We start from the raw sequence: 13,810 nt of genomic DNA on the forward strand, positions 1-13,810 counted from the left end.
GACAGAGCATGAACAGGGGAGGGGCAGAGAGAGAGGGAGACACAGAATCGGAAACAGGCTCCAGGCTCTGAGCCATCAGCCCAGAGCCCGACGCGGGGCTCGAACTCACGGACGGCGAGATCGTGACCTGGCTGAAGTCGGACGCTTAACCGACTGCGCCACCCAGGCGCCCCACAAATGCTTGACTCTTAACACATTCACAGTTCTAAATCACAACCCTTTCTTGAACATCACAATCCATGTTCAAGAGATTTGAGTTAGCTTCAAACATTCCTTTATCTGTTGTCATGGTTTTATACTTGGTCATCATTTATTGTCTTTTTTTTTTTTTTTTTTTTTACAAAATGTTAACAAAATTTCATATCTAATTTAGATTAAAAGATAGATTTAGCTGGAGAAAAGAAATGTAATATGAATACTAAGGATGCCTCCAAAGACAGCTTTTTTTTTTCTTTTCCCCAGTAATATAGTTACATTGGGTCCTTACCTACAAACAGCTTTCTTCTAAATTCAAGAAAGCTAGTCACTGTCATCTACTTACACAGACGGTTGGATGAAATACAAACTCAGTTAGTGAAAACATGAAGGCCATCAGAGGAGATCCCATGCCTGTTCTTGTGTTAAACTATTCAAGGTCTGGCAACAGAAGCCACCTCATGTAAGGGACTATCATGTTCTCTTGTCACTGATTTGTACCATCTCTTCACCAGAGATAAGACCTACTCTGAGCATCAAGTTCACTGCATGGTCACTCAAGTCTTTTTCATATCTTTATTATTACTTCTAACATACAGTGACAATGGCAGCTTACAAAGCTAGCAGACAGCGATAAGCTGGTGTCATATAATCTGCCTATTTCCCCACCAAAGAGATGGGAACTCCAAGGCCTTCACATACACTTTCTTTTCAAACCTCACAAAAGGTTAATAATGAGTGCAAGCACTGCAGGTTACAGGGGAAATGCCTCCCCCCAGTAATCACACGTATAATTACACAGTAAGAATAGATGCCACCAGGGAAACATCTCATAGTCTCTGAAAGCAAGCAGCATTCCTTTATTCTAGCCAATAAGACTGATTTTCAAACACATACATAGTCAAAATACTTTCAGATTTAAAACAAAAAACAAACAAGAACCCACAACAGTAAACCAAGTGAAAAAATACAGGCATCAGAACATCCATTGCAGGAAGGCAATATTAGAAATAATAATTTAAAAAAAAGATATTAAATAAGTAAATCTCTCAAATCTACCCCTTCAGGAAAACCCACATTATGAAAATCTATACTTAGAAACAGTTGTTAGACAGTTGTATAAGTTGTTAAGTGTGAGCAGATTTCCATATTTTAAAAAGTTTTTCAATACACAAAAGGGTTTTAACTTATTTTCGACCTGGTTCCTCCCTAACTGGTTCACTGCTAGCATCTCCTCTGTTCATCCTGATATTGCTAAATGCAGCAACAATAAACTGGACATGACAGTTCTCCAGTACGTCCTAAGAGCCTCTGGAATTACAGTGTCCCCAATACACAACCTCTACATAGATCCTAATATTTCCAGAATTGGTGTTTTGCTTTCAGATGCTACTCACTCTACAGAGCATAAAAACCCAAGCATGGGAGAGATGGGAGACAAGAGGAAAATGACCATTGTTCATTTGAAGGATGTTCATTGTTCTTGAAGGAGGTAACTTAAACATTGTTGGAAGTAGCACTGGAAAGTTGTATGTCCAGGCTTTCAAGAGAAGATAGTGCTGTCAGGGTACACAAGAAAGAAGTTATTTAATTAACAGTAATGCCTACCCGTAGGTTGAGAATGATCAGGCTGACAACAGATTCCTGAAGGTAAGAGACAGATAGGTAGCTCAGGCAAAGGGAATTATATAGAGTGCTGATAAAGAGACTGAAGAGAAAGGAAGAGTCATGGCCCAAAGGTTGGGGGCACATTCACACTGTGAGATAGAGAAGAAAAGGTTGACATAGTGAAAGAGACAGAGAATAAACAGGGAGGAAAGCATAGCAGTAGATAGAAAACAAAATTCTAGAAAATGTTTAACACAGAGTTACCATATGTCCCCCAATTTTTACTCGTAGGTGGTATACACTCAAGAAAAGTGAAAACATATGTCTACATAAAATGTTATTCATGAATGTTCATAGCAGCATCATTTATAACAGCCAAAAAAGTGAAAGCAACCCAAATATCTATCAACAGATGAACGAATGAACAAAATGTGATATACTCATACAATGGAAAGTTATTTGGCAATGGGAAGGAATGAAGTGCTGATACATGCTACAGCGTGAATGAACCTTGAAAATATTATGCTAAAGTGGAAGAAGCCATGTACAAAAGACCACATGTTGTAATGATTCCATTTATATGAAATGTTGGCAATAGGCAAATCCATACAGACAGAAAGTAGATTCGTATTTATCAGAGGCTGGGGGGAAGAGGGCAAGGGGGACTGTTGCTAATGGGTGCTGGGTTTCTATTTGGGATGAAACTGTTCTACAGTTAATAGAGGTGATGGCCGCACAATTCTGACTGTACTAAAACATACTGACTTATCCACTTTAAAAGGGCAAATTTGAGGCTGTGTAAGTTATATGTCAATGAAGTGGTTATGTATTTTTATTTTTTTTTAGGTTTATTTATTTATTTTGAGAGAGAGAGAAAGAAAGCACAAGTGGGGGAGGAAAAGAGAGAGAGGGAGAGAGAGAGAGAGAGAGAGAGAGAGAGAATCCTAAGCAGGCTTTGCCCTGCCAGAGCAGAGCTCGACGTGGGGCTTGAACTCATGAATCATGGGATCATGACCTGAGCTGAAATCAAGTCAGATGCTTAATCAACTGAGCCACCCAGGCACCCCTATATTTTTTTAAATGTAGTATATCCAAACATATGCCAAATACTATTTTGCCCACATGATGTCAATATATCTCTATATCACTGTTACTATTCACCATTGTTCAGGAAATTCTAGTCAACGCAACTGAACAAGAAAAGGAAGGTATAATTACTGAAGAGATAGAAACTAGATGATGATGATGATGACGACGATTTGCAGATGATGACTGACTACCTAGAAAACCCAAGCAAGTCAACTGAAAAAATATCAAAACTAGCAACATTTCAACTGGCTGGTTTTAAAAGACACCCAGACAATAACTAAGCAGTACCATATGCCATCAACAACCAATAAGAAAATACCACGGAGGACAATCCATTTACTGTGTTGTATATCGCCTGTGAGTAATAAAAATAAAGTGTACAGGGGCCCCTGGATGACTCAGTCGGCTAAACATCCAACTTTGACTCACAGTTTGTGAGTTTGAGCCCCACATCGGGCTCTGTGTCTGACAGCTCAGAGCCTGGAGCCTGCTTCTGTATCTCCCCCTCTCTCTGCCCCTCCCCTGCTCATGCTCTGTGTCTGTCTCTCAATAATAAATAAATGTTAAAAAAAAATTTTTTATGTGTACAGAACGTAGATAAAAGTGCCAATTTAACAGAAAGAAGTTCACTTTATATTCTAGAGATTTAAAAATATTAATTAAATGGCTCTAAAATTTATATGGAAAAAAAGAAATGCATAAGAAAAGCACCATTAAGGGGCATCTTGGTGGCTCCGTTGGTTAAGCATCCGACTTCAGCTCAGGTCATGATCTTGTAGTTCTGAGTTCAAGCTGTGCATCAGTCTCTGTGCTGACAACTCGGAACCTGGAGCCTGCTTCCAATTCTCTGTGTGTGTGTGTGTGTGTGTGTGTGTGTGTGTGTGTGTGTCTCTCTCTCTCTCTCTCTCTCTCTCTCTCTCTCTCTGCCCCGCGCGCGCGCGTCTGTTGTGTGTGTGTGTGTGTGTGTGTGTGTGTGTGTGCGCGCGCGCGCATGCGCTCTCTCTCAAAAATAAATTTTAAAAAAACATTAAAAAAAGAAAAGTGCCACTAAAAGAAGATTAAAGCAAATCACGTCATCAGCCACAGTAATTGAGAGCTTCTTGCATTGTGGCACATTAGACAGACCAATGAAGAGATGACAAAAAGGATACATAGGAATTTAGTCTTTAATATATGGTAACTTGTTAAATGGGAAAAATGTAACTCGATGTGTAAAGGGAGACAACTCAACTGCTACTGAGACAAAATTAAGCATTAGAGGGAAAAATTCTGTTAGTTACACCAAAAAGAGGGGCAGGGAGCACAGACTGAGTGCTAAAGGTAAGCAACCAGAGCTTCAGCATGTGGTTAGGCAGGATGTACAGTGTACAACCTGCACCACTGTATGTAGCACCCTTGAAAGCACTGTTTCCCTCTCCTTCATAATATGCCTTCTATCTGAAGGATAAAAAGGTATGGGTTTTGGTCTTCAGTTCTATGAAATATCTAGAATCTTAAAGCTTCTAAAGCAAATAAACTTCCTGCTTAAAAGACTAATAACTGTATTCTCCTAAATCTGCCTTATTCTGGGGTTGCCTGGGTGGCTTGGTTGGTTGAGTATCCAATTCTTGATTTTGGTTCAGGTCATGATCTCAAGGTTAGTGAGATTTAAAAAAAATTGCCTTATTCTGTTATCTAAAAATATGACATATTCTGTTATCTAAGAATATCAAAGTGGAAATTTTTATTTCTAAAGTCCAACACTCACCTCATTTTAAATTTCCCCTTGCCATCAGGCAGCAACAGAGGAAGGTAAGTAAAATTTCCCAGTGCTGTCTTTTTTCATTCAACAACTCCAAATAAGAATTTTTTCATTATAAAGCTTATTAATGATCTTGATCCCCTAATTAATAACTACATTTCTGAACAAGAAGCTGACAAATCTGTTGACCTGATAAAAATATTCTTTATCTTGATTGTGGTGTCAGTGGTTGTGGTTACCCGACTAGTTTAAGCTTTTCAAAATGCATAGACAAATTCAAAAATTCACCTAAAAAGGGTGAATTTTATTTTATGTAAAGTTTATTTAAATGAATGAAATATCTTTCATTTCTCTAAGGATGTAAAAGTTTTTCTTCTTTTTCTAAAGTCTTTATTTCACCCAAGTGGCTTCTGTACTGTCCCCTCCCCCCCCCCCCTGCCCCCACCATCTATCTTTAACAGTGTAAGTTTCCTTAAATGACAGGTGACCCTTGACTGTCCATCAGGAAGAGGGTACCAAAAAGCTGCCTCTAAGTGCTTTGCCTAAATGTGAAGTTTATCAGCTGTGGGCTTCATTATATGGTGATTTGGCCCATTTCTGTTTGTACCTCTCATCTGAGTTCTTTAGGTATTTTCTCTTGTCTAGGTGTCAGAATTCCCCTATCTCCTGCATGGAGGGCTTAGTGCTCTCCAAGATCTCTACATCAGCATGTAAGTAATTATTTAATCCCTTCTTCAGTAGGTATCCCAACTCTCATGTATAACCTGTGTCCTCTAGTATACAGACTTTCTGTTTAGCCCTCTCCAGAGAAACAAATCTCCGGTCTTCTGCAAAGGTGAAAGAACAATCACTTAACTGTGTGGAATGGAAGGTCTTTTTTTTTTAATTGAAGTGAAATTACGTAACATAAAATTAACCAATGAGTACAATTCAGTGGCATTTATTATACTTACACTGTTGTACAAACCACCACCTCTATCAAGTTCCAAAACAGTTTCAACGCCCCCCAAAGAAAACCCTGTACCCATTAAGCAGTCCCTCTTCATTTTCCCCTCTTCTCAGTGCCCGATGACAACCAATCCGCTTTCTGCTTTCATAGCTCAGCCTATTTTGTACATTTCATATAAATGCAACCATACAATATGTGGCATTTCGTGTTGGCTTCTTCTACTCAGCATGTTTCCAAGGTTCATCCATGTTGTGGCACATGTCAGTACTTCTTTTCTATGGCTAAAAATAATATCCCATTGTATGGATATACCACATTTTGTTTATCCATTCAGCCACAGATGGACTTTGGGTTGTTCCCAGCTTTGGGCTATTGTGAATAGTGCTGCTATAAGCACAGTGTACAAGTATTTTGTTTGAGTCCTTGTTTTCAACTTTGAGTATACACCTAGGAGTGGAATTGCTGGGTTTAACTTGGTCTAATTGCCCTTTAAACAAAACTTTCAACCAATCCTCTTACTTTAGACCCACCCACTGCCCTCACAAGATACTTCTAAAGGTAACCTGGTGAATTTCCTGAACCTATAAGGGTTCCATGACCACTTCAGGTTAGTTCTGTTTTCTACATGCTCTCTTAGTATTCAACTCTCTCAAGTTGGCTACCTTACTTCTTATTCAGTCATCTGCTTTCTAGCTTCAAAATGATTGTTGCTGTTCTTTCCTCTCCATCCTCCTTGTCCTGAGTTTCTGCCTTCTTTCTGTCATGTTACTGTCATTTTGGTGGGAGTTCAGAAAGGAGTAAAGGAATAACAGGTATACTCAATCTTCTTTTTTAAGTCAGAAATCTATAATAAACATTTTAATATCACCTACCTACTATTCTATCTATCCAATTGAAATGCCTCTCATGTATGATGAACTTATTATGGGAGACTATAAGCACATATAAGGATAACCTCTGCTTTCAATAAGCTGACAAACAGGTCAGAAGATGTAGTGATCGGAAGGTCATCTTACGTTATGTTTAACACTGTATGAATGTTAAGGTTCTGTTACGTTCAGACAGAGTAAACTTACAGAGGGTTAAAAAGTAAAACCCACACCCATAGGTAGCATAGGTCTCAAATGAAGTATAAAGTCATCCCTGGCATCAGTCACTAGGAAAGAGAAGGACCTCTGGTCAGAAATCAGGAATTGAAAAGGTGGCGGCCCTAGAAAACCAAGAATGGAGACTCCGAGCTTCTTTCAGTATTTGCCTTCAGGACCACTCCTGGAAGACTCAATATGTCTAGGTAGATTTTTTCAGTTGATATGGATCAAACATAGTCACTGCCATACGAGAGCAAGCTGAATCACAGAAGGAAGGCATACCTGTGGTGAATCACACACTGAAGACACAGCCAGCCTTTGGAATCTGAGTAAGTAGGACCATATAATGATTCCTTTTTTTTTTTTATTTAAAAAAAATTTTTTTAAGGTTTTTATTATTTATTTTTGAGACAGAGAGAGACAGAGCATGAATGGGGGAGGGGCAGAGAGAGAGGGAGACACAGAATCGGAAGCAGGCTCCAGGCTCTGAGCCATCAGCCCAGAGCCCGACGCGGGGCTCGAACTCACGGACCGCGAGATCGTGACCCGAGCTGAAGTCGGACGCTTAACCGACTGAGCCACCCAGGCGCCCCAAATGATTCCTCTTTTTATTATCTCCTATTTTCAGAGAGTCTTGTTGGGATGTTGTAATCCTGTCTCACCCACAACACTGTGACAATTACCCACGTAGGCCAGTGGTGAAGAGGAAACAGCAGCCCCTGTAGCAGTGGGAGGTCTGAGAGACTGCCACCCCCCAGACAATATTTCTCTCAAACGTTCTGTTAGAAGATTATCTTTCAGTGCCACCAACTTGGAAGGTTTTGAATTTTATTATTTAAGAAAGAAAAGTATCCTTTTATTATAGAAGTACATATATATACACTTATTCGTTATGTGGCCTCTTTAAGCCTTGGTTTCCTCATCTGTAAAGTGGGAATAATAAATGTCTCAAAGGGCAACTATGAGACTAAGGCAATTATTAGCAGTTCCCAATATGATTACTATATCTCCTCCTCCGACCGAGCACATGGCAAGGAGACAAAGCCCACACTGAACTGCTGTGACAGGGAAAAGTTTCACAGAAGGATCAAAATTTTGAGCTGGGATCTGAGTTTGAGAAGATGACCATGTTAGACAGGGGACTGTATCATGGAGCAAACAATCAAAGGGAAACTACAAGCTCTTTTGGATGTAAGTAGGCTTTTAGCCTCAGATTAATGCAAAAAATTTCAAATATGTATCTCCAGGTACATATTTCAAGAATAGCCAATGAAACTTGAAGAATAGCCAATGAAATTTTAAGTTAAAATTTTTTTCAAAAGTCCCTCACAAAGTCTAAATTTCCAGCTATTACACAGAAAAATGTTCTGACCAGAGTTAACATTTTCCTTATAATACAAATTATTTTCACAGGACATATCAAACTATCTTAATTTCTTCACACACAAGATTTTAACTATTCTACAAAACAGAAACCAAAGCAACTTAATGTGACTAAACTCAAAGCAGGCTGTTTTAAACATTAAATGAAACCGCATTAGCAAGACAAGAGAAACTGGTCATCTGACAAATATTTAGCAATAAATTATGCGTGTTTAATTTGCAATATAAATATATTTAGGTTAATATATTAATTTTGCCAATAAGTTATAATAAATAATATTTTATAGTAATAATATGAGATCTTAGAGTATCTTATTAATTTTATTATTAACTTTCAAGCATTTAATTTTACTAAAGGCATTTTGGGCTAATTTCTAGTATTCTTTCTCTTCTGTTCCATAATTCTAATTATCCTAATCAACCACTTTCTTCCTAACATGCCAATTCTTACATATATATCTTCTAAATGATTTTGGATAAATATTTTGCTTGCTTAAAACATAAGTCCAAAGTATCACAATCACATGCTTTTGTGATGGTTTGTAGTTTCTTACCTGCACTTCTCAAATTAGGGTCCAGCCCCGGCATCTCTTTGTTAGCTTCAGGGCTGACACTGTAGATTGATGCCCCTGCTTCACTGACGATACTGAGAAGAAACAAAAGAGGGAATATAATTTTCCAAACTTTCTGCCTGGTCGAAGAAAATAAATGAATAAGACTGGGTATTATAAGAAAAAAAAAAAAACACCTGTTCTCTTTTTATTTCAGTGGTACCTATAGCATTTAATTTTTCATAAACATAAAGTGATCAAGTAATGTTTGTGTTTTGCACAGAGGAAATACAGAGGTTTATTATTTTTTAGGTTTATTTATTTTTTGAGAGAGAGAGAGAGAGAGACAGAGAGAGAGTGAGCGAGCAGGGGAAACGCAGAGAGAAGGGGAAGAGAGAATCCAAAGCAGGTGCCAAGCTGTCAGCGCAGAGCCCAATGCAGGGCTCGAATCCACAAACCATGAGATGGTGAGCTGAGTCAAAAAGCAAGAGTTAGATGCTTAACTGAGTCACCCAGGTGCCCCAGAAATACACAGGTTTAAATACATAATGAATTCATTCAGTTGTTTCCTGTCCATAGTAATCAAATAGATTATAGAAAAACACAATGGATACTCTCCCCTGATGCCAACTTCAAATTTCCAGAATACACTGAAATTCTCTTTATAATCCGCTGTTGACTGACACTTAATGACTCCCAACTGAGGTAACCATTCTAAAGCATCATGGAAAGCACATACACATGTGTGTGGATATGTACATACGTGGATATATACAAAAACCACTGCCATAGACACTTCTATTATTATTACTCAATTATAATGAACAACCACAATGTGAACAGGAAGGGGATCAGATGGGATATTATCCCACTTCTTTTCAGGAGAATCTAAAATCATCCTTCAGTAAACTTGAAGCCTTTGACCTCAGGCAGTTGGTCAAACCATTTCATTTCAGCATCTATTTAATCAAAGCATCCCATACATCATCCTCTTCCTTTCTTCTTTGCCTCCAAATACTTCATTCAGCACTCTTCTGCAGCTGACCTGTTTATGGTGGTTGACATCACTACAGTTCATTCAACATTTTTAAAATTAGAGGCATTTTTTAATGACAAAACACGCAAAGAAACATCATCTACCCTTAGAATTTACAAGACCTATACCTCTCTGCCATGCCATCTAGGCATTAAGACTCAAAAGCAGAAACATATTAGCACTTAATTTTTAATCCACTATTAGAAACTTCTTCCCTTCTCTGTTCCTCAATATTTACTTCAATTATGAGACAAGTTTAGTGGATACCTTTTAACATATTGCCCCCTTTTAAGAGCTGAACACTGATAAAGAAAAGTGTGAAAAAGTTAGTTTGCTACCCCTTGTGTTTCAAGAACTCTTGACCGAACTTTGACAACAATTAAAAACCACCAAGATTTGAGAAGATTATTTTGGGGAATATGAAGATTTATTTTTTTTTTGCAACCAAGTCTATTGTCCTAAATTTCATAATAGGAAAAATGAACACGCTGCGATTGAAAAGCAAGGCTGTTTATCCTGTTCCTCATCAATACTACCCTCAGGATATAAAAGGAGGTAAATGAGTGTGTATTACAAAATTTGCTTTAACAGATAGATAAGTAATATGCCCAAGGTCATTTGGAAGGTAAACTACTGAGGTGGACTTGAACCCTAATCTGCTTGAAACCCAAGAATGAGCTCTTAACCAGCAGAAAGAAGCACAAATAACTTCTGAATAGCTTTACAACCCCTCATTAAAATGAAAACCCATATTTTTGTACTAAACAATACATGTAATAATATCTTTTTAAAGAAGAACCATTTTCTTAAATAATGGATCCAATGGATCCATAGGAGCACATTTCTCTCTTTCAATGCCTTCACTTCCAATCAAAAGGTAAAATGGGTTTTGTTTTCTGTGTCTAACAGAACCTAAAGCATGGAGAAGGTCAAATATGTTCTATGATTTCAGAGATGGACTTTAAAATGAAAAGGTAATTGTGCTTTTTCTTCAATATAAGAGTTAGATTCTGCTTATCTTCTACTATGTAATGATCAAGGAGAAAATGTAATGTCAAATAAAGCTTGAAGTGAAGAAAACTCTTAGTGTGGCATAATAGGATGTTAAAACCAACATACTAGAAGGGATTTTTCCGTTCCATCATAGTGGTACTTCCTTACCTGGGGCCCTTGGTCTTCTAGGCAAGGAAAAACAGGATTAATAAAAACTGTATACAAAATATTTGTGTTTACCCATTTTTTCTAGGAAAAAGGATTATAGTTTTCACTGATTACTTAAAGAAATCCACAACCCCAAAAGAGGTTAGGAAGCACCATCACAGTATAAGAATATTCAGTCACTAGTCATGGAAAATCTGGTTTCAAACACAAATCAACAGTCTAACAAAGTTTTGTTTTGTTTTGTTTTGTTTTGTTTTTCCTAAAAAAACCTAGAGCATCCATGAAGTGCAGCCTGGACCTATTATTAAGGGAAAAGAATATTTTTTAAAATTTCACCACAAATTTATTTTCTATCATTTCAAGAAGGCTCCAAAATTACCACTATTAAGTAAAGGAGACTGAAGTGGTAAATACAAATTCCAATTAACTGTGGCCTTTAGCAACTTGGTACCTGAGAATTTTCTGGGTGATTCACTGTCTCTTGGAAGGTATAATTCTCAGTAGACTGAGGGAAACTGTTGCAAAGAAAAACACTCAGATAATAAATATTCCTCCAAATACCACACTGCCACTTCTTTTAAACAGAGGAATACAAAACAGATGTGACACACTGCACCAAAAGATTTTAGATTAACATTAATATTAAATCAATACAAAATGTAGTAAATTTCATATGCTTTAGTTATTACATAGCATGGGTCCAATAAACAGTTCAGTACTAAGCACAGATCAGAATGCTCCAATAATCTAAATGAACAGAAAAACCTCAACACTGACTTCTTCAATATAAAACACTGAAGGACCTAAGAAGTGTATGTGGCAAGAATTAAATGAAACAAATCAAGCTGGGAGTGGTGATGATTTTTTCCAGGAGAAGCTGAGAAGAACAAAAGTTATAATGACCCCACCCCCATTCTGTTCACTCCTATTTGGATTTCAAGGATAGACATTCAGAGAGCATGCTAGATTTTATAAGCCACTTTCTGTGTATTGCAAGTTTCCCAATAAATTATTGGAAAAGTACTCCAATTTTCTCTAATATATTTTGAAAAAAGCAAAAAGGAACTTTACATAAAATTCAGACAGCTCCTGATTTAATAAATATTATATTCCATAAAACAAATTTCTCTCAGGTGTAAAGAAACTGGACTCATAATCTTAGCAATTTGATTACTTTCTTTATTTTGCCATAAAGCAGACAAGACTTTGAGCAGAACTTAGTATTTGGGGGGAATTTAAATGAGAGAATTGTAAATGAACTAAGGGTTCAATATTATTACAGTGCTCTGAAGTTCCTTCAATGAAATTGCTGGTACATGTAAATACCTAAATATATATATGGCAAATATCTCAAGTGTTAAAAATAGGAAAGTACATTTCAGGAGCTACCACTCTGGACTCACATTTTACCAGATATATATGTTACTGTAATAATGCTCTGTAATTAAATAGGTATTTTTAAAAACACTTAATCAAACTCAGCATGATTTTAGGGTCTCTTTTATTTAAAAATATACAAACCATACACTCAAAACTAAAAACTGGAATGCCCACAACACAGATGCATTTACTCTTAAATTCATTTTTTAAAATTTTAATAAAAACTCTTTAAGTTAAAAATGCTAAATTTTGTTATCTCAAGTAAAATTCAATATTACATAAATCTGACCATTTATCAATATAATTTTATTTTTTTTAAAGCTAGGCTTAAACTACAGAATTTGTAAGTATCTTCTGCCAAAAGAGATTGTATGTTGATGAATCTTTTAAAACCCAGTTCTCAAGTAGTTTTCTTAGAGTGACTATTCATTCTGACAATAAGAAAATGGCAATTTTCTTTTACGAAATTGAGATGGAGGGTGGGGATTCCTTTCATGAGACAGGGGAACTAGCCATTTGTTTTTTTAAGTTATTAGGCTAATAGTTTTCACATTCATTTACAAGGTTACATGATGTCTCCTCTCTTCTCCCCATTTCCCAAATATGAAAATAGCTTTGTTTTCTCTTATTTTAAATCACATGCCTCCTCACGTTAACAGGAGAATTTAATTCAAAGGTAATCTACTTAAATGAAAATGCAGTTATTTAGGAAGATATCAAAATCAGCCAGGATATATTGCTTAAATTAACAAAAACTGATGTGTTTTTAATTCTTTTCAAAAGTACATTGGAATTCCTCAAACCTTACTGTTAGCTAACAGATTTCATATCTTCCTTCTGCCCACCAAAAAAAAATAAATAATAATACACACTAACTACTAGGTTAAATGCACAGCTTATTTCACTAGTTTTTAAAAATAATTGATCTAAAAACTCTTCTTCCAAATTTTCAGACTGAGAAACATTCATATGGAGAGAGAGTAAATGCTTTGAGCTAAGCTCCGCAACAAGTAATACATAGTACTAAAAAAGTTAGGCAACACAGACCTGGATTCTGTGCTCTGCACACAAGATAACCTGTTCTAAAGTATGAAAGGACGGCTGTTGTCCTTTAGGGATAGGAAACAAGGCCCAAACCAAAATCCCATGAACACAAGGGGCTCTAGGATTTAATGGTTAAAGCACAAAGTTTATTTCTAGGACAATATCAAAGCAATTTTAAGTTCCTATATTTAGTGATGAACTGTCATTTCAGGGAGTTTCAAATGAGCAATGTCTAGTCACTTTAAAAACTAGGGTAACCTGGTGATGATAAGGAAGTAAGGAAACAAGCAAAATCATAAACTGTTAAAGAGGTTTAAGCTGTAGAACTCTTCTGGATGGTATCCTGAAAATATAAATCAGAAGTTAAAAAAATATGCATCCTTTCTGAATCAGCTATTATATTTTTAAGAATTTATACAAAAGATATTTAAAAATACACAAAAAATGAACAAGTGCTATTTGTCAGAGCATAGCTTTAATGGAAAGAAACTGAAAACCAAAACCCCTATCATTAGAGGGTTCATTAAATGAAAAGCTACACTGTCACTAAAAATTAGTTGCCAAAAACTAAGTGAAAAAAAAAAA

The 13,810-nt window shown here is 36.6% G+C and overlaps 1 protein-coding gene across 3 annotated transcripts in view; it reads right to left on the minus strand.

Moving 5' to 3' along the window:
- SRBD1 (S1 RNA binding domain 1) overlaps positions 1 to 13,810 on the minus strand; it is a 197,987-nt gene that overhangs the window by 86,170 nt on the left and 98,007 nt on the right. For all 3 annotated transcript variants that reach the window (XM_047852771.1, XM_047852772.1, XM_047852770.1), the window contains exon 15: positions 8,608 to 8,699. In XM_047852771.1, coding sequence (XP_047708727.1) covers positions 8,608 to 8,699 — 92 coding nt within the window. The remainder of the gene's footprint in view (positions 1 to 8,607; positions 8,700 to 13,810) is intronic.

This window comes from Prionailurus viverrinus, chromosome A3, assembly GCF_022837055.1.
Source record: "Prionailurus viverrinus isolate Anna chromosome A3, UM_Priviv_1.0, whole genome shotgun sequence".
NCBI lineage: Eukaryota > Metazoa > Chordata > Mammalia > Carnivora > Felidae > Prionailurus > Prionailurus viverrinus.